A 23563-nucleotide genomic window follows, 5' to 3' on the forward strand; every position below is an offset into this window, starting at 1 on the left:
AGGGATTTTACAATTTACACAGCAATGAAAATGTGACTATAGGAATCATGTGAGTTTCTTTAATACTCTTGAAGAAATTAAATGTTTCCCAGGGTAATTCTGTGCAATCATATATTGGATTATTCTTTGTTACATAAGGTTCTCATTCTTTTAATAACCTAGTGCCCTTATAGAGTTTCTAGAAACATTAGATATTTGGTATAGAATGACTTCTAGGTTAATTTTCAAAACTTTTTGTTAGCTTAACTTTTTTTTTTAACAAAAGGAATCATGCTTTTCCATTGGTAATTAAAAAAAAAAATGAAACAATACCTGTAAGCATGCATATTTACACACACATATTCAGAACCACCAGGCTGTTTATTTCATACATGGGTAGGAAAATCAGAAATGGTACCAGATATCACCGAGCCACTTCCCAATTATGCAATTTTTAATTTCTGTCCTCAAGATACAAGATTTCTATAGGCTGTGCATTTTGCTCTTTGGCTGAGATGGAGTTAATGGTTCCTAGATCAAAGCTGGGCCTGGGTACCATCTGTACCGACCTGGTACAAGCCTGAGGGGGGTCCATGATCTCAGAGCCTCAGCCTCCAGAGGTCGATATAACTTCTACAGCAGCAGCCTGTCTATGTTGTCAGCTCAAATTTTCTATGCACTTCCCCTTCCCTGACCCAGCTCTTATCTGTTAGAGGGGGGCTGTCTTCTAACCAGTTCTTCTTTCACCATGATGTTGATTCAAACACTAGAGGTAGTCTATATAATTTCTTGGTACATTAATTAACTAGTGAATTTTAAAAATCCAAAATCTTATTTTACATGCTGATATAGAATTTTACTGTCTTAAATGTGGTGCTATTCAATCTCCAATTAAAGGAAACAGGGTTCCCTGGAGAAATATTTGATGCTTTAGCTGGAGCGGGGAACATATGTAATGAGCCTGGAATATGTTATAATGTCAGAAAGCAAAAGACAAAAACATGTGGGCATACCAAAAGGACATAGATCATAGGTGTTAATCTGAAGAACCTACAAATGACCAAAGCTGTGACAATTTGAACAAACTAACATCTTACTGTATAGACATGAGTCAATACTGATATAAATAAATATAAACAAATGATTAAGTAAAAGAGAAGGGAAAGATATTCATTATAGAAGGATTCCAAAATAAGAACATTTTCCATGTCATTCAATGTTGTTCCACAATATCATTTTTAGTAATTAGTACACCATTATTTGTGTGTAGCATAATTTATTTGGAACATACATTTTTATATTTATGTTTTCTTTTTTCTCTCCTTACTATAGTAATTATTAGCCACTTAAATCCTTGCATATGTATCTTTAGTCAGTAACCAATTTCTGAGTACGGGTTTTGTGGTTGTAGCAGCAGAAACATTGGCAACTTAGTAAACATATAACAGTTAATTGGGAGGCAATAAGAAAATTCACACAAATAAAGAAAAATTTAAGCTTTAGGTCTTAGAAAGGAGAGAAACCACAGTATTTTACTCTTGGGATGAATAAGTTGTGTTGTTTCTGTCTTTAGGTCAATTGGCTCAATGTTAACATCGTTGGTAGCTTATCTTGGGTTATCCTTTGGAAGTCAAGGTGCCATGGATGAGTCCAACCAAGACTGCACACTAATACAGAAATAATCCCTCCAAGCACAATATGACTACTGAAACCAGAATAAGGGAAATGGATTTGAATTGCAAAAATGAAGGCCTTTGCTTCATTACCATAGCATAACCTCCTCTAACTGGATTTTTAAAAATATATATGTATATATTTTTAATTGATTTCAGAGAGGAAGGAAGAAGAAGAGAGAGATAGAAACATCAATGATAAGAGAGAATCATCAAATGGCTGCCTCCTGCATGCCCCACACTGGGGATGGAGCCCACAACCTGGGCATGTACACTGACGGGAAATGGAACCATGGTGGCCTAGTTCATAGGTCTATGCTCAACCACTGAGCCACACCGGCTGGGTCTAAGTGGAATTTTTATGTGCAGCAGTACATTGCAAATTTTACCTGAGGAAAAGACATACCAGTTATAATTCTAACCGTATGATTTCACTCATATGTGGGATATAAAACTAAAGGAACAAATGAATAAACAAGAAAAACAAACAAAAATTCACAGACGCAGACAAAAGTATGATGGAAGATGATTTGACTTTGGGTGGTGAGCACATAATGCAATATACAGATCATATATCATAGAAATGTACACTTGAAACCTGTATGATCTTATTAACAATGTCACCCCAAGAAAATTAACTAAAAAAAGAAAGTTAAGTTAGAACTGGCATATATGCATCCTCCTTTATTTATTTTTAAAATATATTTTATTGATTTTTTAGAGAGGAAGGGAGAGGGATAGAGAGCCAGAAATATTGATGAGAGAGAAACATCGATCAGCTGCCTCCTGCACAACCCCCACTGGAGATGTGCCCACAGCTAAGGTACATGCCCTTGACTGGAATCAAACCTGGGACCCTTTAGTCTGTAGGCTGACGCTTTATCCACTGAGCGAAACCAGTCAGGAATGCATCCTACTTTAAAAGGCCACACTGATTGGGATCTTTCTTTTGAGACCATGTTTCTTGAATGAATAGCCATTTTTTTCTAATATAAATGGAGTTAAAGACTGAATTTCAAATGATTCTTGATTGATTTGTGTCTCCAAAGCAATGGAAGCAAGGACAGTGTTGGTACTCTCCAGAGATAATTGCTGTATTAAATTATATGAATATATTTCATGGCATCTCAACTCTAGATGTTAAAACTGAACATCCTATCTGCTTTATAATGATTGTTTAGGAAAGATTGCTCTGGCAAATGGTTATCATTAAAATATACAGTGAAAATTTAATTTCCTTTGCTGAATATAAAATTCGCCTAAGAAATAGTGCATCTTATTTTCTACATAGTGATTTTGAGGGAAATAGTACTGAATGGAGAATAAAATGCCTTGTCTCTTATTATGTAGTTAAATCAAACAAATAACCAAATGCTGACATAGAAAAGCAATGGGATAAAATGTATTGAAGAATAACGATTATTTCATTTAGTTATTTGGGCATTTTTCATTCACATGGAGCTCAATTACATCTCATTGCACCAATTGTTCAGGACAGAAAACAAATCTAAACTCACTTGACTGCATCAAATTGTCTATTTTAATGTGTTCTGCCAACAACAAGGTCATCCGGTGTATTTAGGGCCATAGCTGGCAGTCTTTGAGATGTGTATCTAGGCTCTCATTATAATCCTAGTACTTCTCACTAGCTGTGTAATCTGGGACAAGTAATTTAACCTTGGTCTTTTTAAACCAGCTCACCTTTCACTTAGTTACCCTCTCTCCGTTTTCATCAAAGGCAGGTATGCCTTTTATTCCCTATATCCTTTATATCTTATAATTCCTATGTGCTGATGAACTTAGATGTCTGAGAACTAACTTAGTCATTCTCAAAATTACAGTCAGATGTAGCTGAAAGTACATAGAGTCATAAGTTCTGGGTTTTAGTCTAGACTCTGGTTTCTCAAAATTGAGAGCATGAGGAATGTCTGTGGCTGGTGGAAGCAGTCAGTGGGTAGGGAGGGAGATGACACTAAGATCATCACTTTCTTCCAAAAGCAATCACATTTATTTCTGACCTATATGCCAAGCAATATAAATATTGGACATTTAGAAAAATGTGGAGTGCTGTAGATTTCTGATGCTGTAATATACATATATATATATATTAAAGTGAATTGCAAATCTTGCATGAATTTTGGGACACCCTATATATATATATATATACTAGAGGCCCATTGCATGAAGATTCGCACAATAGGCCTTCCTTTCCCTGGCTGCCAGCACTGGTTTTCCTCCGGCACCCGGACCCAGGCCTTTGGTCTGGCCACAGCAAGGCTTGGCTTCTCTGCTCCGGCTGCAGCGGAGAAGCCAAGCCTCTTCAGCCTTTTCTGGGGCCGGAGCCTTCAGTCTTCACTCCATGCCTGTATATGCAAATTAACCCACCATCTTTGTTGGGTTAATTTGCATACTCATCCTGATTGGCTGGTGGGCGTAGCAGAGTGATGACCAATTTACACATTTCTCTTTTATTAGTGTAGATATATAATATTTACAGATAAAATTCATTTTAATATAATTGTACTATTGAGTAATTTTACTTTTATAATGCCATTCAACTTAATGTCTTATCCAGTCAAATGGCTTATAAGTTATCTGAGGCTCAGAAATACTGATTGTATTGCATTGTGTATTGTATTTTTTCATGTTACCCACAACTAGCAAATCTTTATCTGAAATGCGATTTCTTTCCTAATACCATTTAATTCCAATTTAAATACCATTCAGTTCCTTTCCTTTTATGAGAACCTTTGCATTACCCATCATTAGTGACAGCCCTGGGCTAAACCTTTTACATTTCTTAGTTTGCAGGCTTTTAATGCTTAAAACAGAGCCTAATACTATGCAAAAATGAAAACTCTTAGTTTAAACATCTTGATGAAAGATGTATATGGTTTAGAGTCACAGTGCCCATGCCTTGTCTCTTACTAACTTTGGGACCTTGCGCAAATTAATTTCTCTGACTTTTAATTTTATCACCTATAAAATCAAGATTACAATACCCCCTTTAAATAACTTTTATTAGAGAAAAAACATAAAAGGTCTGCATATAATTTAGTCAGGTGTTATTATTAATAAGAATCTTTCTATATTTTTAATTAATTCTTAAAATATATATTTTAATCTTTATTGTTGAAATTATTACAGACATCCCTCTTTTTTACCCCCATTACCCCACTCCATCCGGTTCCTGCCTCACCCTAGGCCTTTGCCACCCTATTGTCTGTGTCCACGGGTAATGCATATATGATCATTGTTTAATCTCTTCCCAATACCCCACCCTCTTCTCTCTGAGAATCATCAGTCTATTCCATTTCCATGCCTCTGATTCTATTTTATTCACCAGTTTATTCTGTTCATTAGATTTATTATTTGTTTATTTTGATTTTTAAATTCAATTGTTGCTAGGTATATATTTGTTGCCATTTTCTTGTTGTTGTTGTTGTTGTTGTTGTTGTTGTTGTTGTTGTTGTTGTTGTTGTTGTTGTTGTTGTTGTTGTTGTTGTTGTTGTTGTTGTTGTTGTTGTTGTTGTTGTTGTTGTTGTTGTTGTTGTTGTTGTTGTTGTTGTTGTTGTTGTTGTTGTTGTTGTTGTTGTTGTTGTTGTTGTTGTTGTTGTTGTTGTTGTTGTTGTTGTTGTTGTTGTTGTTGTTGTTGTTGTTGTTGTTCTTCTTCTTCTTCTTCTTCTTCTTCTTCTTCTTCTTCTTCTTCTTCTTCTTCTTCTTCTTCTTCTTCTTCTTCTTCTTCTTCTTCTTCTTCTTCTTCTTCTTCTTCTTCTTCTTCTTCTTCTTCTTCTTCTTCTTCTTCTTCTTCTTCTTCTTCTTCTTCTTCTTCTTCTTCTTCTTCTTCTTCTTCTTCTTCTTCTTCTTCTTCTTCTTCTTCTTCTTCTTCTTCTTCTTCTTCTTCTTCTTCTTCTTCTTCTTCTTCTTCTTCTTCTTCTTCTTCTTCTTCTTCCTCTTCTTAAAGTATACCCTCAACATTTCATATAATACTGGTTTGGTGGTGATGAACTCTTTTAGCTTTTACTTGTCTGTGAAGCTCTTTATCTGACCTTCAATTCTAAATGATAGCTTTGCTGGGTAGAACAATCTTGGTTGTAGGTACTTGCTATTCATCACTTTGAATATTTCTTCCCACTCCCTTCTGGCCTGCATAGTTTCTGTTGAGAAATCAGCTGATAGTCATGTGGGCATTCCCTTGTAGAAAACCAACTGCTTTTCTCTTGCTGCTTTTAAGATTCTCTCTTTGTGTTTATCCCTTGGAATATTAATTATGATGTGTCTTGGTGTGCTCCTCTTTGGGTTCCTCTTGTTTCGGACTCTTTGTGCTTCCTGGACTTGTAAGTCTATTTCTTTTACAAGGTAGTGGAAGTTTTCTGTCATTTCTTCAAATAGTTTTTCATTATCTGGTGCTCTCTCTTCTTCTGGCACCCCCATAATGCAAATGTTGGTACATTTGAAGTTGTCCCAGAGGCTCCTTATGCTATCTTCAGATTTTTTAATTCTTTTTGCTCTTCTGGTTGGGTGTTTTTTGCTTCCTCATATTTCAAATCATTAATTTGATTCTCAGAATCCTCTACTGTTGAATCCCTGTATATTATTCTTTATTTAAATAACTGTGTGCTTAAATTCTGACTGGTCCTTATCCATTTTTTTCAGAGGTTCCTAGGAGATTCTTGAGTAACCTTATAACTGGTTTTGAACTCTATATCCAGTAGTTTGCTTTCTTGCATTTCTTTCACTTGTGATATGTTTCTTTGTCTCAGCATTTTGGCTGATTCGCTGTGTTTGTTTCTAAGTATTGGGAAGAGCTGCTATGTCCCCTTGAGTTGGTAAAGTGGCCTTGTGTAGTGGGTGTCCTATAGCGCCCAGTGGCTCAAACTCCCTAGTCACCTGGGATGGTAGCTGGTAGTTGAGACTTGATTGCTGTTGGTGTCACTGGAAGGAATTGACCACCAGGCTAATTGGCTATGAGGACCAGTTGCAACTAAAGTGGCAGAGCAGCTATGCAGGAGACACCCCTATGGAGCAGGACTTGCTTCAGTGGGGCATTGGTTTTATGGCTGTATTTACTTCCTGTTTCCTTTGGACATGAGCACAAGCATTATTCCTCAGGAAAAACTTTCCAGGTTCTTTGTGATTCTGTACCTTAGAGAACCTAGACCCTGGTTTCTTTTCTCCTTAGAACATTATCTTAGTTTATATTTCTACATTTATTAGTACCACTTGTGATTAATGTCTCTTCAAATATTGTTCCTTCACCACTTTTTCTCTATTCCTACTTAGGACTCCAATTTATGATTTTGTAGGTATTTTCCCCTTTTATTACCTTATGTATTATCTTTTATTACCTTATGTCATTCACACACACACACACACACACACACACACAGGACTATCATTCCCTAGAACTTGAGATTAATTGGTCTGCATTCTAGAACAAGCCTAATTATTGTTTCATAATAAGTCCATTTCAGGGACCATATATATATAGATATACTCTTCCTATGTCAGTCAGGTTGTTTATTTTGGATCAGTCTTCCAGTTCAGAAATTAACATCTGTGACTGATTTTTTCCATTATCTCCATTCCCTGTGGGTAAGTTTCTAATGTTCATCATTTCGCTTGGGTTTTGGTGACATCTTGAATTTCATATGCTTGTTTTTGTTTATTTGTTTTATCTTTGATTTTGAGTACTAATGTTTATTTTAAAAATTAGAAGTCTAACTTGAGGCCCAAGAGTGATGATATCTTCTTTCAAAGGGGGTTTATGCTGACATTCTAGAGGCAGCTGTACTATAAGTACCATCAACTATCTACTGCATATCACTTTATCCCATTCATGATTTAGATGACTCTAACTTTAGCTTTGGAAAGTCAAGTCTATTTCTGTTTCACTCATATTTCCCAGATTCTCAGTCCAAGCCTGGCGTATGTACCAGAACTCACCCTTTGGCTGGGCACTGAGCTCTAATTCCACTCCTCCTTGTTTCAGTTTTGTAGCCACCCGTTTCAGAATTGCGTCTGACAGCTGCCAAAGCTTCAGGAGAAAATGAACTCCAAGTCAGGCTTACCTCCCTGTGTGGCCCTCTGCTCTTGGGCCCTGGCTCCATTATTCTCCACTATAGTGTTAATTTTTTTGATGCTTTCAAACACATTTTAAAAAGATATATTTGACCATATTTTCCAGGTGGTTTTAGCTGGAGGGTTGTTTCATATAATCTCATTCATCAGTACTGAAATCTCTTCTGCTTTAAGGAGAAATATTTATAAGCTTAAATTCTTATGTATGTGTAGGATGTACCACCATTGAATAATTTAAGATAGTATATTTTTGTTGAAATGTATATTTTAAATCACACGTTTGCCCAGAAACTTCAGTGCCTCTGTTGTTTTAAAAGCCCAATTGTTTTTTCTGGTGTTCCTGCTCCTTGGTGGTCTTCTGCCACTCATCTTCCCAGCCTTACCTTCTCATGCCCTCTGTTTATTTGTTTTCACTTGCATTCACATACTCGGTGTGCCTCTAAAAATACCTGCATTATCAAGTTTTGATTTTCCCAAAGCTCACATTCTTTTTTTTAGATTAATGCATGTTATTTGCTTCTTTTTTTTCAAATGCCATTTTCTATCCACAAGACTGTGATTCTCTAGAGCTTGAGATTAATTGATCTATATTGCTAGAACAAGCCTAATTATTGTGTCATGATAGTTCCATATCTGGAACCCTGCTCTTTCCCAGTTGTCTCACTCTGCTGAAAATTATCTGGCTGTCGATAAATGTGCTTTACTCCCTTGTATGTGCCCACTAATGTTGCAGGGTCACTAAAACTGGAATTAAGCAAACTTTGTCAAGTGATTACGTTCATTTTGACAAGAAGACCAATGTTTAAAATCACTGAAACAGAGGTTATCTCAAATTATTGTTGCATAATCTTTGGTTTTGTTATGAACACATAGTAAATTTGGCATATATGTACATAACTAGAAGTTAAAAGATAAGATTTGAATCATAATCTCTGAAAGGCTTTACTAAAATATAAATGTATAATGGCTTAGGAAAACATATTTGCATAATGTTACCATTAGTCATTGTAAATCAGTAGATGCATTTTTAGAGTCACTAAATCTTTAACACTCATTATCATCCCATAGTGCAAAATTGAGTAGTGCTTCCTGCCAGTCGCATGTAGGATTTACCTCCTCATGACTGAATTAGGGAAATGAAATTCCTAGGTAAGTCCATGCACAACAGTATAAATTATAGTTATTTTTATACCATTTCTGCCTCAGATGAATATATTGACTGTTCCGTGAATAACATATGGACAACACAGCGACATTTGAGAAGCCCATTTGTTTACTAACTAGGCATTTATAGAGTGTCTATTATGTATAAGATGCTATGCTAGAGAGACACAAGTGAATAATATGCTATACTTGTCTTCTACTATATCATAGTGGAAGGGGAGGACTATGCACTGACAATTCTGATATTCTGTAATACATACAGTTTTCATTAATAATGGTGGCTCAACAAAAGATATAATGTGACATGGCTTTATATTTAGGAAGCAGTGGGAGATGAAGTTAGAGAGAGAGCCTGGGGTCATTCCCATGGCTGGCCTTGTATCATAGGAGTTTAAACTTTACCCTGTTGACAGTAGGGAGTCATTTAATGGTGTTACATAGAAGAATGACACATGATTAGATATGTCTTTTAGTAATGTGGGAGATTCCTTAAGCAAGGAGACATGTTGGAGTCTATAGCAACCTTTTGTGGGAAATGATAGAAACCTATACTAAGATAGGAACAAGAATATACACAGGGAACAATGAATTAAAAAAAAATGGTTCAACAAATACTATGATGCCAAATTTCAGGCTTACAAGTAAAAAGTAGTGCTATTAATCAAGATCATTATTTCAAAAAGTGAAACTTATTTGGGTGAAAGAAAAATATTCACTGTTAGACAGGAAATACCTTCCATATCCCCGTATTCCCAGGCATCTAGCATACCACTTGCATATTACTACATTATTCTGAATGAATTAATATAAACCATGTGATTATTCTGTAAATTTATATTTATTTCCACTTTGTAAATGGGGGGGAGGCTGAGATTAATTGTTACTATCCATTTATTTTTCTTAATTCTCTTAGGAAACTTCAATTAAACCAATAGTTTTAAATAATCCCAACTAAAAATATTTAGCAAGTTATAAGTCAGGGGTAGGGATATAAAGTTGATAATCTAGAACTGTATTTTGTTTGACCCTCCTACTGTTGACATTTCTCAAGATTAAATAATTATTCTATAAGTTTATCAACATTTATAATCCATTATAATTCACCTAAAATGCATTCTTCTCCTTTCTTTTTTTGAACCACACTGAACTCCTTTTTGTTGGAGCATGCCATGTTTACTCCCTCCTCTGGATCTGTGATCTATAAGCTACTTGTGGGTCAGAATGTCTGTTTTTGTTTGCTTGCTGGTGTATCAGGCAGTTGGTATAGTACATGGTAAATTAATATTATCAATAGATATTTGTTGAATGACTCAATGAAAAGTCCCAATATTTGGCTCCTTTAAAAAAAAGTACTATCTTGCCTGGCCAGTGTGGCTCAGTGGTTGAGCACCGTGAACCAGGAAGTCATGGTTTGATTCCTGGTCAGAGCACATGCCCAGGTTGTGGGCAGTGTGGGGTGTACAGGAGGCAGCCAATGATTCTCTCTCATCATTGTTGTTTCTGTCTTTCTCCCTTCTTCTCTGAAATAAATAAAAAATATAAAAAAGAACTACCTTTTACATTCACCCTATATTCTTTCCATTGATTGGAATTTAGTGTCAACTGCAATTTAAGCAAGATTCAGATGGATTCCTCAGCCTCTGCAGTCATCACCACCCAAGTTGTCTTCACAGTACTAGGCACATGCATTGGAATTAACCTTCATATTTCTGCTTTTATTTTTCTTATAGAAAAGTTCATTATATATCATGTTCATGTCTTTACCAAAAGGAAGACTATGGGATCAAGAAGGAGCACAAAAGTTATATGTTTACTAAAAAAAGGAGATAAGCTTATTTCTATGTATCTATGAAGTATGCATTTTATCTATATATTAACTATATAAAATTTATATCTGTCAGTGCCCACCTAATTAACTCATTCCAATTATCTTCCTGATACCTCACTTTTGAATGTCTGACCCTGCTCTACATAGTCACAATTGCATCCTTCTTTAAAACTCAAAGGTAAGAAGGATCATTGAAGCATGTATTAACAAAAAGAAGAGAAATATTACAGAAGATGATATTAATAGCATGTAACTTGAGTAACCCACAGAAGAAGTTGGTTATTTTACTGTGGAGCCTCATGACATTTTAAGTCACCAAGCCACGAGCAGATCATGCTCATGAATGACCATCGACAGTGAAACTTCAGGTAGCTAAGATGGCATCACTTTAGGCATAGGCTTGCATTTCTCTTTGGACACGCAAAGCAAACAGATGCCAGGGCAGAAGAATTAGGTATATCGCCTTAGACACTGATGCAAATGTTATCCTTGCTACAACACAGTTTTGTATTGTCATTGAGGAATGGAAGCAGATAAAACCAGTGAGGAGAGATAGCAATAATTATCCATACTTTGGCTCTAGCCCACTTAGCTCAGTGGTTAGAGTGTTGGCCCACAGACTGAAGGCTCATGGGTTTGATTCCCAATGAAGGGCATGTACCTCGGTTGCAGGCTCAATCCCCGGCTTGGCTCTAGCCCACTTAGCTCAGTGGTTAGAGTGTTGGCCCACAGACTGAAGGCTCATGGGTTTGATTCCCAGTGAAGGGCATGTACCTTGGTTGCGAGCTCAATCCCCGGCCTCTGTCAGGGGCACGTTTAGGATGCAACCAATTGATGTGTCTCTCTCACATCAGTGTTTCTCTGTCAGGGGCCGTGTAGGACATAACCAATTGATGTGTCTCTCACATTAATGTTTCTCTTTCTCTGTCTCTTCCCCTCCCTTCCACTCTCTCTAAAAGTCAGGGGCAAAATATCCTTGGGTGAGGATTAACCAAAACCCCCCCCACAAAACACCAATAATTATTTGTACTTTCTAACAACAAAACTAATCAGAAAATCCTTGACATTTCCTGAGTAATGCCATAACTCAAATAGATAAAAGTAGGAATTGCTGATTTAGTAAATATGTTGAAAACAAGGCGCCTAGCTACAAAAGCTGCTCCATTATTGACTCTTGAATAAAGCATTGTGTGGTGCTGCTTCAGTAGCTGACACTGACAGGAATGGTCTCTGGTTTCATCATTATGGTACAATTTTCTGACCCTTCATATACTTTCTGCTACCTGTCTCTTCATTTCGTTCACCCTCTCCCTGAATATTTTTGAGGTTGCAACACTTTTATGTGATTGTAATAGTGTGAACAAAAGTTATGATTTATTGTATAGCATTATTTTACATCATAGGCAGTGATGTAATTGATATAATATGTAATTGATACTTTTTAGATATTTGCATTATTTCATAATCAACTTTATACTAAAATTGGATGACTTAATTTTTATTAAATTATGCTGATTAATTTAACAGTATTAAACTCAGGATAAGATAGCTGAGCTAAGTGTTGCGATTTCAATTACAAAAATGCATGCTTATTCTTAATTTTGGAAGCCCGCCAACTAGAGAATATATTAAGCAGGGAGTGCAACTAGACAAGTCATCAATTCAGCAATTTCTAGCTGGTCAGATATATCTTCAGGCAAATTTAACCTTTGTAAGACTTATTCTTGGTCTCTACTTCATAGAGTTCACACTGTTGTTTATTTTAAGTGAAAAATCATTGTGAGAGAAATATAATCCAAATATCATTGAAATTTCTATACCTATCAATTTTAGTTTATATGCTGCTAAGTGAGGATACTTAATAAAGACTTAGAAAGCATTCATTTTCAAATAAGCTGCTAGTGGAGAATTGCCTTACTTTATAAACCTAGATTGTTTTTTACTGGCAAATGTCCAATTCATTGACTTTAGTTATGTTTCAATTAATTGCTTACATTTTTGTGTCAAATAGAATTTAAAAAGATAACCATTTTCTTCCAATAGTGAACTGACCTGCTTTAAAACCATTGGGAAAATAAGCAGCTATTTGTTAATAGCTATGCATAAGCAATAACTGGATACTGTATGAGTGACCCCATGACCTCCTTGAACCTTGCTTGGATTTTGATTAGCATTTAGGCTCCTGGGCATTATGGGAGCCACTAGAGGATGACTTCCAGGGAAATTGAAGGCTATGCAACCCAGCTGTGCTTGAAAATGCAGAAATGAATACAAAATAAAATAAAAAGCATACAGAGTTACTATTAGTATTCTGACACTTTCTTCTGGTTGCATATAGATATATAGATGGATAGATATAGATATAGATATAGATGACATACTGTACATGCATTCTCTATATTATATGGATACTTTACTGTATCTGTACTTCTTTGTGAATATGTCATAGCTAAATAGCATCTCATTACCTGGATGCATGGTGTTCTATAATTCAATTAATCATTTTTATTGGAATTTAGGTGTTTGAAGTACTTTACTATCTATAATAATAAAAGCATAATATGCTAATTAGACCGGACAGCTGAACAACCTTCCTGACGTCCTTCCAGATGAAGCTGCCATGGCAGGGGCCGAGGTAGAGGCGGTTAGGGGCGATCAGGCAGGCGAGCAGTTAGGGGCAATGAGGCAGGCAAGCAAGTGTTTAGGGGTGATCACGCAGGCAGGCGGAGTGGTTAGGGGCGATGAGGCAGGCAGGTGAGCGGTTAGGAGCCAGCAGTGCCAGATTGTGAGAGGGATGTCTGACTGCCATTTTAGGCCCGATCCCACGGGGATCCCTGCGGGATTGGGCCTAAACCAGCAGTTGGACATCCCCTGAGGGATCCCGGATTGCGAAAGGGTGCAGGCTGGGCTGAGGGATTCCCTTCCCCCATGCACAAATTTTGTGCACCAGGCCTCTAGTAATAAATAACGGTCCATAGATATACTTATACATACATCCAAGCAAATTGGTCTGAATATTTTCTTAGAACACATTTTTATAAATAGACTTATTGATAGAAGGTATTTAGTCATTTTTTAATATGTTTGGTACATATACCCAAATTATTTATCAAATTTTAGATTAATTTATATTACCAGTTGCAGTGTGTGAGAGTACCTATATTAGTGCCTCTCAACAATTTCGTCATTTAAAAATATAGTTACCAATTTTCAAAAGAATAACATGTATTTTGTTATTTTAATTTGTATTCATTAATTATTAGTAATATTATATTTTTATGTATTTACTGACTACTTTATGAGTTACTTATAGATCCATAATCTCAGTGTCTTTTCTTCTAAAGAGTTAATTTTTTATGATTTATTTTAAAAATATCTTTATATGTAAATACATTATTACTTTAACATGAACATTTTCTGGGCATTTTTTCTTTTATTTCATTTTTTCAGTTTAAAAAATATTTACCTAATATTATGCTTAGAAATGGCTTCCATATTTCAAGGTCATATAAATATTTACTTATATTTGCTTTTTAGCTCTTTTCTGATATTCTTTTTTTTAAAATAGAACTCTAACTCATCTGTAATTAATTTGGGAGTAGGATAAGATGCAGTAGTCTACCTTTTCTTCTCAAACAGTTAAACCAATTTTCACAACTTTTATTGAATAATTCATATTGAGACTTCTGGAGTCTTTAGTCATAAAAAATGTGGACTTAGCCTGGCTGGTGTGGCTCAGTGGTTGAGTGTTGATCTATGAACCAGGGGGTCATGGTTCGATTCCCGGTGAGGGCACATGCCAGAGTTGCGGGCTTGATCCCCAGTGTGGGGCATGCAGGAGGCAGCCGATCAATTAATTCTCATAATTGATGTTTCTCTCTCTCTCTCCTTCTCTCTTCCTCTCTGAAATAAATAAAAATATATTTTAAAAAAATGTAGACTTACACCTCTAAGGAAGCCAGCAACATGGGATCGCACAAGAGACAAAGACATATGTTAACAATCTACTAAGAGAAGTTATACACCTACTCTTCATTCCCTATGTTTTTAAGTCAAGCACATTTTTTATGTCTGCTCTATTGGTTAATGGAACAAGTAAGCAGGTTAGTCTAGAAATACACTCTAAATATATAATGAACTAGAGGATTTCCAAGTGATAGTTTATTGAGTATACATTTTATTTTGTTTGTATGCTTTAGCCTACTTTGATATGGGTCAAAGAATGACTCAGTGATAACTCTAGAATGCATTAAAACGACTTTGCTTGATATACTCATATAAGAGTAGAAACTTTAAAGAGTAATTAGATACTCTAGGTGTATTATATCAAAAAATTCTTAAATGCATGTGGAAACAGCACTTTTCAAGTGTAATTCTTCTCAAGGCAACAAAGGTCACAGTAATGCAAATAAATGTAAAGGTCAAGAAATTGAACAAATACATAAGGAAGGAAGGAAGACTTTCCCAGACTCACTCACATTTTCATACTTAGACTGTGAATATCAGTTAGCTCAATCAAGTCTTGCTGATAATGTCAGCTGCCAGTCATTCCCCGGTAGTGATGCATGAAGTTCATCAGCAGGCAATGGACCACTGGAGCGATGAGTGAAATAATGAGGGCATAGGAGCCAGAACAAAACTCCTCTGTTTCTGATAATTTCCTCTTCACAGGGGGATTTAAGACAAGAAGAGAAAAACCACATTAAAATTTGTTTTAATGTAGTTATCTAATTCAGTGTCTAAAAACATTCATCTGTTAGCCTTATACTTTTAAAAATTAATGTAAATGACCAATGATTAATCATTATTTTACAACTGTATAGGCCAGTAAAATCAGTATTAGCTGCTGCAAGAATAAAGCCCCCAAGTCCCAAGTGCTTTTGCAGCAAAAGTTCCTTCTTCACTTGGCGGAGGTGTGACTCCTCTGTGCGGCTCTCTTCTATGTAGTGACTCAGGGATGTGGGCAGCCACTCTGTAGCTGTGCCGTCAGGACACAGTTCTTTACAGTCACTGTGGTGGAGGAAGAGCAATGCTGAACAGTGTTGGGATGTTTAAGGTTAGGAAGTGGCTTACATCATTTCTATTCAGATCCTGCTTTTAGAACCTAATCCCTTTAACTCAATTTAACTGCAAGAAAGATTAGGAAATGTGGAAGAGGTCCCAATAGTCTCTGTGACACCTAACAGAGATTGTCATTTAAATCTAGGCTTTTACCTGTATCATATCTAGTTAAGCCATGGTTTAAAAACACTAGGTGCAAATTGACAGCATTTAATATGTTCAGGGCTAATTTCCTCACATACATTACTTTATTTGAAAACTTAAGTAAAATAATGCATACATTTGGTAAACTATTAAGAGATAAGGGAAGGTATAATATAAAAAGTAATTAATTCTCTTCCCTTTGGTCAGATAATTTTCTACATCCATTGGTGACCACTCTTAACATTTGCTCTCTTTTTCTAAAAATAAATATCAGTGCCTCACCCTCACAAATTATTACTTAATTGGTCAGAGTTACAAAACACTGACCTATCACAGCATATTACTGAGAGCTTAGCTTTGTTCTCCAATTGTACCTTGTCAATACAAAGAAATGGTAATGATTATGTAGTTTGAAAGAATTGTTTACCATTTATTTTTCTTCCTCTATTCACTATGCATTCCCTTATTTATTTGTAACATATTGATCTCACTGATCCTGCCTGCCCATTTCTTGGCTCTGTCTCCTGGAATGTTTCAGTTTATAGGCTGGGTGATTATATAAGAGGTTTTATGTTTTGCCTCTGTAAGTACATCTGTGTTTAGATAGGATTACTGTTAGTAAGCCTTTGCTGATCTTGTAAATCATCTTTTAAATAGTTGTTCAGTTATCATTATATTTTCCTACATTTTTATTTCTGACACTAAATAGATTGTAGTTGATTAGGTTTTATTAAACCTAGTTGATTAGACTTTATTAAATGTATTATTGTATAAGTTTTATATAATGACTGGTTTAATAGTGCTTGTAGAAATTGCTGTAGATAATACGTTTATGGTTCTAGATATTTCCGTGTAGTCAAAAATTGTATAAGACTGGATTCTGATCCTCCTTTCTATATTTTCCAACATAATTATTTAGCCTCCCTCCATTTCCAACCCAAGCTACATTATTAAGTGAAGTATGATTACAACAGTAGAAAAATGGGCAAAAGGCATATATATGCAATTCAGAAAAATGAAGTACAAAAAGAAACAAGAAATACAAAAATAGTTTAACCTAATTAGTTAATTTAAGAAACATAAATGAATACAGTTTTATATATGAACTAGCAACAAGTTTTCCATAGAATTCTTACCTTAAAGATGTGATTTTAGTTTATTATTTTTATTGTCTATACTGTTCTCATACTAGTATGCAAACAGGTTAATAATGTGAAAATGCAGTCATATGATGCTAAATGAAAACTGGAGGGTGGATCATAGAGCATGATCTCAATTCTGTAAAAATTGACAAAAGAGGCAGATAAATTATTAAGCAAAAGTGTTATTAGTAATTACATCTGGATGGAAAGTACAAGGTTGCTTTTAATTTTCTTCTTTGTAGTGTCATGAAATGCATGAAATTTCTATATGAATATTTATTATATATGTTAATCTGAAAAATACTTTACTTATAAACTTTTCTAGCTCTGAGCATATATTAAAGGATCTAATGCAATCTCTATGAGGGCAAGTGATTTTATCTGCTTGGTTCCTTGGTGGATTCCCAATGCCTAGAGTAATGGTTCGATAAAGTACCACTTCTAAATATTTTTTCAATAAATAAATGAGTGCACAAAGGAATGATATGCCTCTCTCTCTAAAGGCAATTTTAAAGCCTTAAATGTAAGAGGATTGAGTATTTTCTTTTCCTGTAGAGATGAGCAATTAACTTATCCTTCATTAAGTGTTAATTAAGTGCCTATTTATAGTACGCCTTCTTAACACTGAGGAGAGATTATCTTTGATCTCCAGTTAGAGTTTGCTTTATGGAGAGGGAGTTGACCAATACATAGCACACATGGATTCTAATGAATGTGAGACTTAAAATAATTGTGACAGAAACCTTTTACCTTCAGTAAGTGCCTTTAAGTTGACCCTATGTCCTCAGATTTAAAAGAAGAAAATCATAATTTGTCAATTAGAAAATGGTATTATTTTGTTACTCAATGAAAGTGTTTTTAGTTTACCACTTATAGAGTACAAATGGAATATAAGAATGATCACAGATTTTTCTAACATTCTATTGGGAATGGAAACTTATTGAAAAAGGATGATTGAATACTATAAGACAACACTATATTGTGCTTCTTGGAATTCAATACAGGAATGTTTTAAAACAATTTTTATGATGTAGCATTCAGTTTAGACTTATGCAAATAGATATGTGTCTTTAAAAATGTATCTGTTTTGCATAGTTTCTCAAAGCTAAAAGAGGAAATGAAGGAGTTAAGGTAAATCCTGAGGGAATATATTGGTAATGTTATGTTGCAATTTAATATTAAATAAGACAATATTAATGTGTACAGTGATATGGTTATTTTACACCTAACTCTTGCTTTATTTTTTCTCTAGGATTCAGAATTTCCCACAGATATGCAACCAAGTCCAGACCTGTGTTTGCCTACAGGAAATGATTCTCCTGCAAAATTCGACTACCAGCTGAGTACCATATTTAGACTGCATGATCTTCCAGTGAGCTGGTAGGATTCTTGACGTTTTATTATTGCCTTTGAGACTTTATTGTCATGTTTAAATTGTGGTGCTTTTGTAGCCATTTTTGGTTGAAGCAATGTGCTCTAAGCCTGTTTCCAGAATGACTATCATAATAGTGAAAGAATCTGCTTTTAGCTGTTGCAAAAACCTTAAGACTAACTGGGTTAGGCATTTGGTGGTGTACCAACTTAAGTGCTCTACTGTGAGCATTTATTGTAGAGATTGCAGTTCTGGCTTAAATTAAGGCACAAGTTGTTTTTAGAGAGGTTTGTAGGATTTACTATGAAGGTAGGATCTCAGCAACTATGTAATTCATTTGTTAATTTTACTTAAAATTTTGCCTATATATATATATTTTATCATTAACAAATCATTTGTTTTATTTGTTTTAAAGGCCTTAGTTTTGTGAGCCATAATCACAGTCATTTAAAGACAAGTGCCTATATATATATTTTATCATTAACAAATCATTTTTTTATTTGTTTTAAAGACCATAGTTTTGTGAGCCATAATCACAGTCATTTAAAGACAATACTTGGTATTTATTTAAAATGATGTTATTTTATGCCCTAGCTGGGTTGGCTCAGTGGCTAGAGCGTTGGACTGCGGACTTAAGGGTCCTGGTTTAGATTCAGGTCAAGGGCACATGCCCTGGTTGAGGGATCGATCCCCAGTAGGGGGTGTGCAGGAGGCAGCCGATCAATAATTTTCTCTCATCATTGATGTTTCTATCTCTTTCTCCCTCTTCCTTCCTCTCTGAAATCAATAAAAAATCATTTAAAAAAATTTTATGAATCTGCATATTTATATTCATACAAAACATTTTAAATTTTGAAAAATATCTTATGATTATTTAGAGTTTTGAGAAAAATGTTTCTGTGGAGAATCTATAAATACACATTCTATCATATAGTTCTGTGGCACATTAAAATATCAGTGGTCAGCTTTTGTAGATTATCTTGGATATATGATTTTGATTATGGTTTAGGTAAGTAATATTACTTTCTTGAATTTGTTCATATAATCCCAAATTTATATCATCAATCTTCAAGAAATGTAAGATTTGTATTTGTACAAAAATGTATGGAAAACATTATTAATTGCTTCTGTTATGCTTAATTGAGGACAAGTGTCTCAGAATAGGATGTAAACCTACTGTAATACCTTACATACATTTACTTGTGGTATTTTTTTTTCATTTACAAAGTTTCCTTTGCTCTTGATGGCTAAGTGTAATCTACTCTCTAAACACTGTTTGATTTTTCCATATAGCAAGAATATTGTCTATGGTACCTTACTTCAGAGCATGGCAGATATGACCTTATCTGCCACAGTCAAAACCAGTAAGTTAGTGAATTGAAAAGTTCTGTTAGTAAAGAGAGCCATAAAGATGGATGCCTTCACACCTTTGTATTCTATTTCGACTTATCAGTATATTTGCATTCCCATGCCAGTCTTTTGCTATAAGGCCATGGCCTTTTCTTTAAGTAAATATTGATGGGAATTCCATATCATATTTCTTGCACAAACTATACCAGTAATGCATGACCTAAAATTTCAATTTTGTGGCTTCTTTAATCCGAAGCAGGAACTTTAGTCACTCAGCAGATGATCTTCCTACCTTTCCATGGCATTACTTTAATTTTTACTAACAGCAATTTTCCTTGTTGCAATCATATTTCATCACCTTGACTAGTCTTAAATTACAATGCAATATCAAGCACATCTGGCTTATAGGAGACTTAGGAACAAGCTCCTTTGACTCCTTGTAGTCCTGGACCTTGGCTGGAGGGAGGAGCCTGTGTGATCTAGTTGGCTGTCCTCTGAGAGCTCTGAGCAGTTGTGGTGCAGTGAGCACAGCTAGTGTATTTTACTGACAGAATGGAAAAGTTTGGCCAATCCAACAATTAAGTGAAGGAAAAGCTTGTATTAAATGACAATGTGGAGAAGAGAAAGAAGGAAACATGTAACTCTTGGTCAGCGACAAAATCTGGATTTTAGATTAATTCATTTTTAGCCTTTGGAAATACAGTTGCTCTGATAACTACTACTGCAACCCATGCAATAATTTATCTGCCACATCTTCGCTAGTTAGCCCATTAGGAGAGAAAGCTCTGGTATTATGAGTTAGGCAGTAACAAAACCCTTTACTCTGCTCTGAAACTAGTCTTGTCAGTCATTTGCCACTTTTGTGCCTTCCACCGTGGTCACTTACCTGTCAGATCTCATTTTCTTCACCTTTCAGCTGCAGTCAGCACAAAAACTGCAGTCAGCCACCCCTGTTTTCCTAACTGACCCATTATTTGTAGGGTCCTGTCTTTCTGCTGACTCCCAGGCTGTCCTGCCGGGTCTTCAGAGGGATGCTCCTCTTCTGCCATGCTTCTGGTTGATACATTGCCCCGGGCTCAGCTCACAGCATTATCTCACACTCTACAGTTTCTCAAGTAGCCTCTTCCATTCTCAGGCTTTAAACAGGTTCCATATGATGCTCATTCCCGTGGTGGTAACACTACCATTGACATTTCTCTGAGCTTGAACATCCACTAGGCTTCTCTAAATTGTTATGTCAGAAATAACACTTCTTTTCTTCTCCCCAAACCAGCTCTTCTAATCTTCCTCATTTTGGCAAAAAGAAAATGTGAACTTACATGCCTTTATTAGAATTAAAAGCCTAGGTGTCATTATGATTTCTTATTCTTTCACTCCACAATTCCCATTAAATCTACCAGTAGGTCTGACAGGCTCTTGCTCTAGAATATATTCACTTTTTTTTTTCACTTATCTTTGTATTACTATGGTCATCTCTCATACAATTACAAAATTCTACTAATTCCCCCTCCCATGCCCCACAGTAATTCACTAACTTCACAATAACTAAATGGATGCTTTGAAAATGGAAATCAGATTGTAAGATTTCCTGCTTTAAGTACAATAATGTCTTTCCCTTGTTTAAAATAGAATTCAATTTTTTGCTGCTGCCTACCTCTCTGTGTTGGCCACATGCTCTTCTGTCCTCCCTTGCCCAGTATCTGTGTTTGCTGCCCAGAAAGTAGTTAGGTTTGTGCTAGTATTATTCCATGTACTTCCACAGAAACAGATACCAGGATTTTAAAAAAAGTGGCTAAGTAGCTTTTAATGCCAAAATAATGGACATTATTGAAATGTAATTTTTTACCATAGGTGAATGTAAAAACTTACTGTTTGGGTTGTAAATTCTGTGTTTTCAAGAAACCAATAGTTATATTTTAAAACATGAGTTTTAAAATTAGATATTTAATTCTTTTTATATAATTTATAAAATTTAATTTGTATTTTATAATACATATTTATTTACTTATTTATAATATATTTTTATTGATTTCAGCAAGGAAGGGAGAGGGCGAGAGAGATAGAAACATTAATGATGAGAGAGAATCATTGATTGGCTAACTCCTGCATACCCCCCACTGGGGATCAAGCCTGCAACCCTGCATGTGACCTTGACCGGAATCAAACCCAGGACCCTTCAGTCCACAGGCCAACACTCTATCCACTGAGCCAAACCGGCTAGGGCTACAATGCATATTTATAATAAGCTTAATTATATTGTAATTTTTATGGTGTTTATGTCCCCCAAACAAATATGCAGCTATGAGCAAAGTGTATGTTTAAGTTTTGAATTATCGAAGGTAAAGAACTTAGTTTCTTGAAGCTTTGAGAAAATTATCTTTAGGAGGAAAATTGTTGGTAAATGTTTCCCTCCACATCCCGCGTGGTTCAGGGTTCAGGACCTGGAAGCGGAGCCGCACACAAATGAAAGAGAAAAGACACGAGATAATTTGGAAATATTGGGGGACGAGGCGGGTAAGTCCAACTCAGGAGGAAGGACTTCCTCTGGTGCTCAGGCCTCACCAAGCTTTTATTGATCTGGGATACACCCATAGCATAGCCCTTAGGCAGGCGACCCCCCAGCAACAGGCAGACTAGCCCATCAGCAAGGATTTACATAATAATAAATGGGGAAGTTGCTTCAGCTACCACTGTCTGGACAAACAGAGGTGGCGCCCAGCTCCTACCTTTGCTAGGGCTTCAAAGGTACCCAGCCTTCGGGGGTTCTCTGTCTAGGCTTATCAGCTAGTGAAGACAATAGGTGGTCTTCCACAGATAATAATTACATGCAGATAAAAATATTAATAATCATTACTTATCAGTAGTGGACAGAATAATTTAAAACCTTTTCTATAATATAAAGATATTACTTTTATTTTGTAATTTACTATCTGCTGGTTTGGTAGTTTTCTATCAAAGTACTAACGTATTCAGTTAGCTTTCATTAATTATTGATAATATTTATGTCATTAACTTTTAAAAAGGAAGAGGTACATGAATTTACAGTAAGCATAAACATACACAGTGTTTTAATGACCTATTTATCTTTTTTTGTATTCCATGACTAAGTAGATCATTTACTTAGGAGAGTAAATCTTTAATATATTTCAGATTGTCTTTAGTGCCCTTGCATGTAACTGTCTTCAGCTTTGAATTAAGTTTGTTTAGACTTTTTGGGTTTTTAAACAGCTGTCATCTTCTAGGTGTTCTGATTTGTTTTTTGTTTTGTTTTTGGTCAACTTACAGCTAAAATTATGGAAAGGTCTTTTCATTGGTCACAGATGATGCACAAAACATTTTCAATTCCCGTATTTCATAGACTCAGAGAGAGACCTATAGTTGCCCTTCTGGGTTATAATGTTTTTTCATTCTATTTTAATTATCTAGATCCATAGTAATAACCACAATGACCTACAAGAAGGCATCATTGGACATATTAAAATTATATATAGCAGTTACTTGTAGTGCCAACAATGCATAATAATCCCACCTATTAAGTAAGGCTGGTAAAAATGAAACTGTATTTCTAAGGACATAGTTTCAATTTTTGAAAACACACACACACAAGTCATTCTGTTTTTGCATAAAACTTTTTCTGGAGTATATTATTATAATAAGGCAAGTCAAATTTCCCTGGAATGACAATGCAGTAATAATATTCCAGTAAGCATAGAAGACATCTCTCACTCTACCTTGTTGCTTAGCTACTTACTGGTTTGTCCTGTTACCT

The 23563-nt window shown here is 35.4% G+C and overlaps 1 protein-coding gene across 1 annotated transcript in view; it reads left to right on the forward strand.

The window, feature by feature from the left end:
• The window catches only part of SPAG16 (sperm associated antigen 16), a 638516-nt gene that overhangs the window by 53257 nt on the left and 561696 nt on the right, over positions 1-23563 (forward strand). Inside the window, exon 10 of the mRNA XM_005882297.2 lies at positions 18325-18452. Within this exon, the coding sequence (XP_005882359.1) occupies positions 18325-18452 (128 nt within the window). The remainder of the gene's footprint in view (positions 1-18324; positions 18453-23563) is intronic.

Source organism: Myotis brandtii, unplaced genomic scaffold, assembly GCF_000412655.1.
Source record: "Myotis brandtii unplaced genomic scaffold, ASM41265v1 scaffold702, whole genome shotgun sequence".
In the NCBI taxonomy this organism is placed as follows: domain Eukaryota; kingdom Metazoa; phylum Chordata; class Mammalia; order Chiroptera; family Vespertilionidae; genus Myotis; species Myotis brandtii.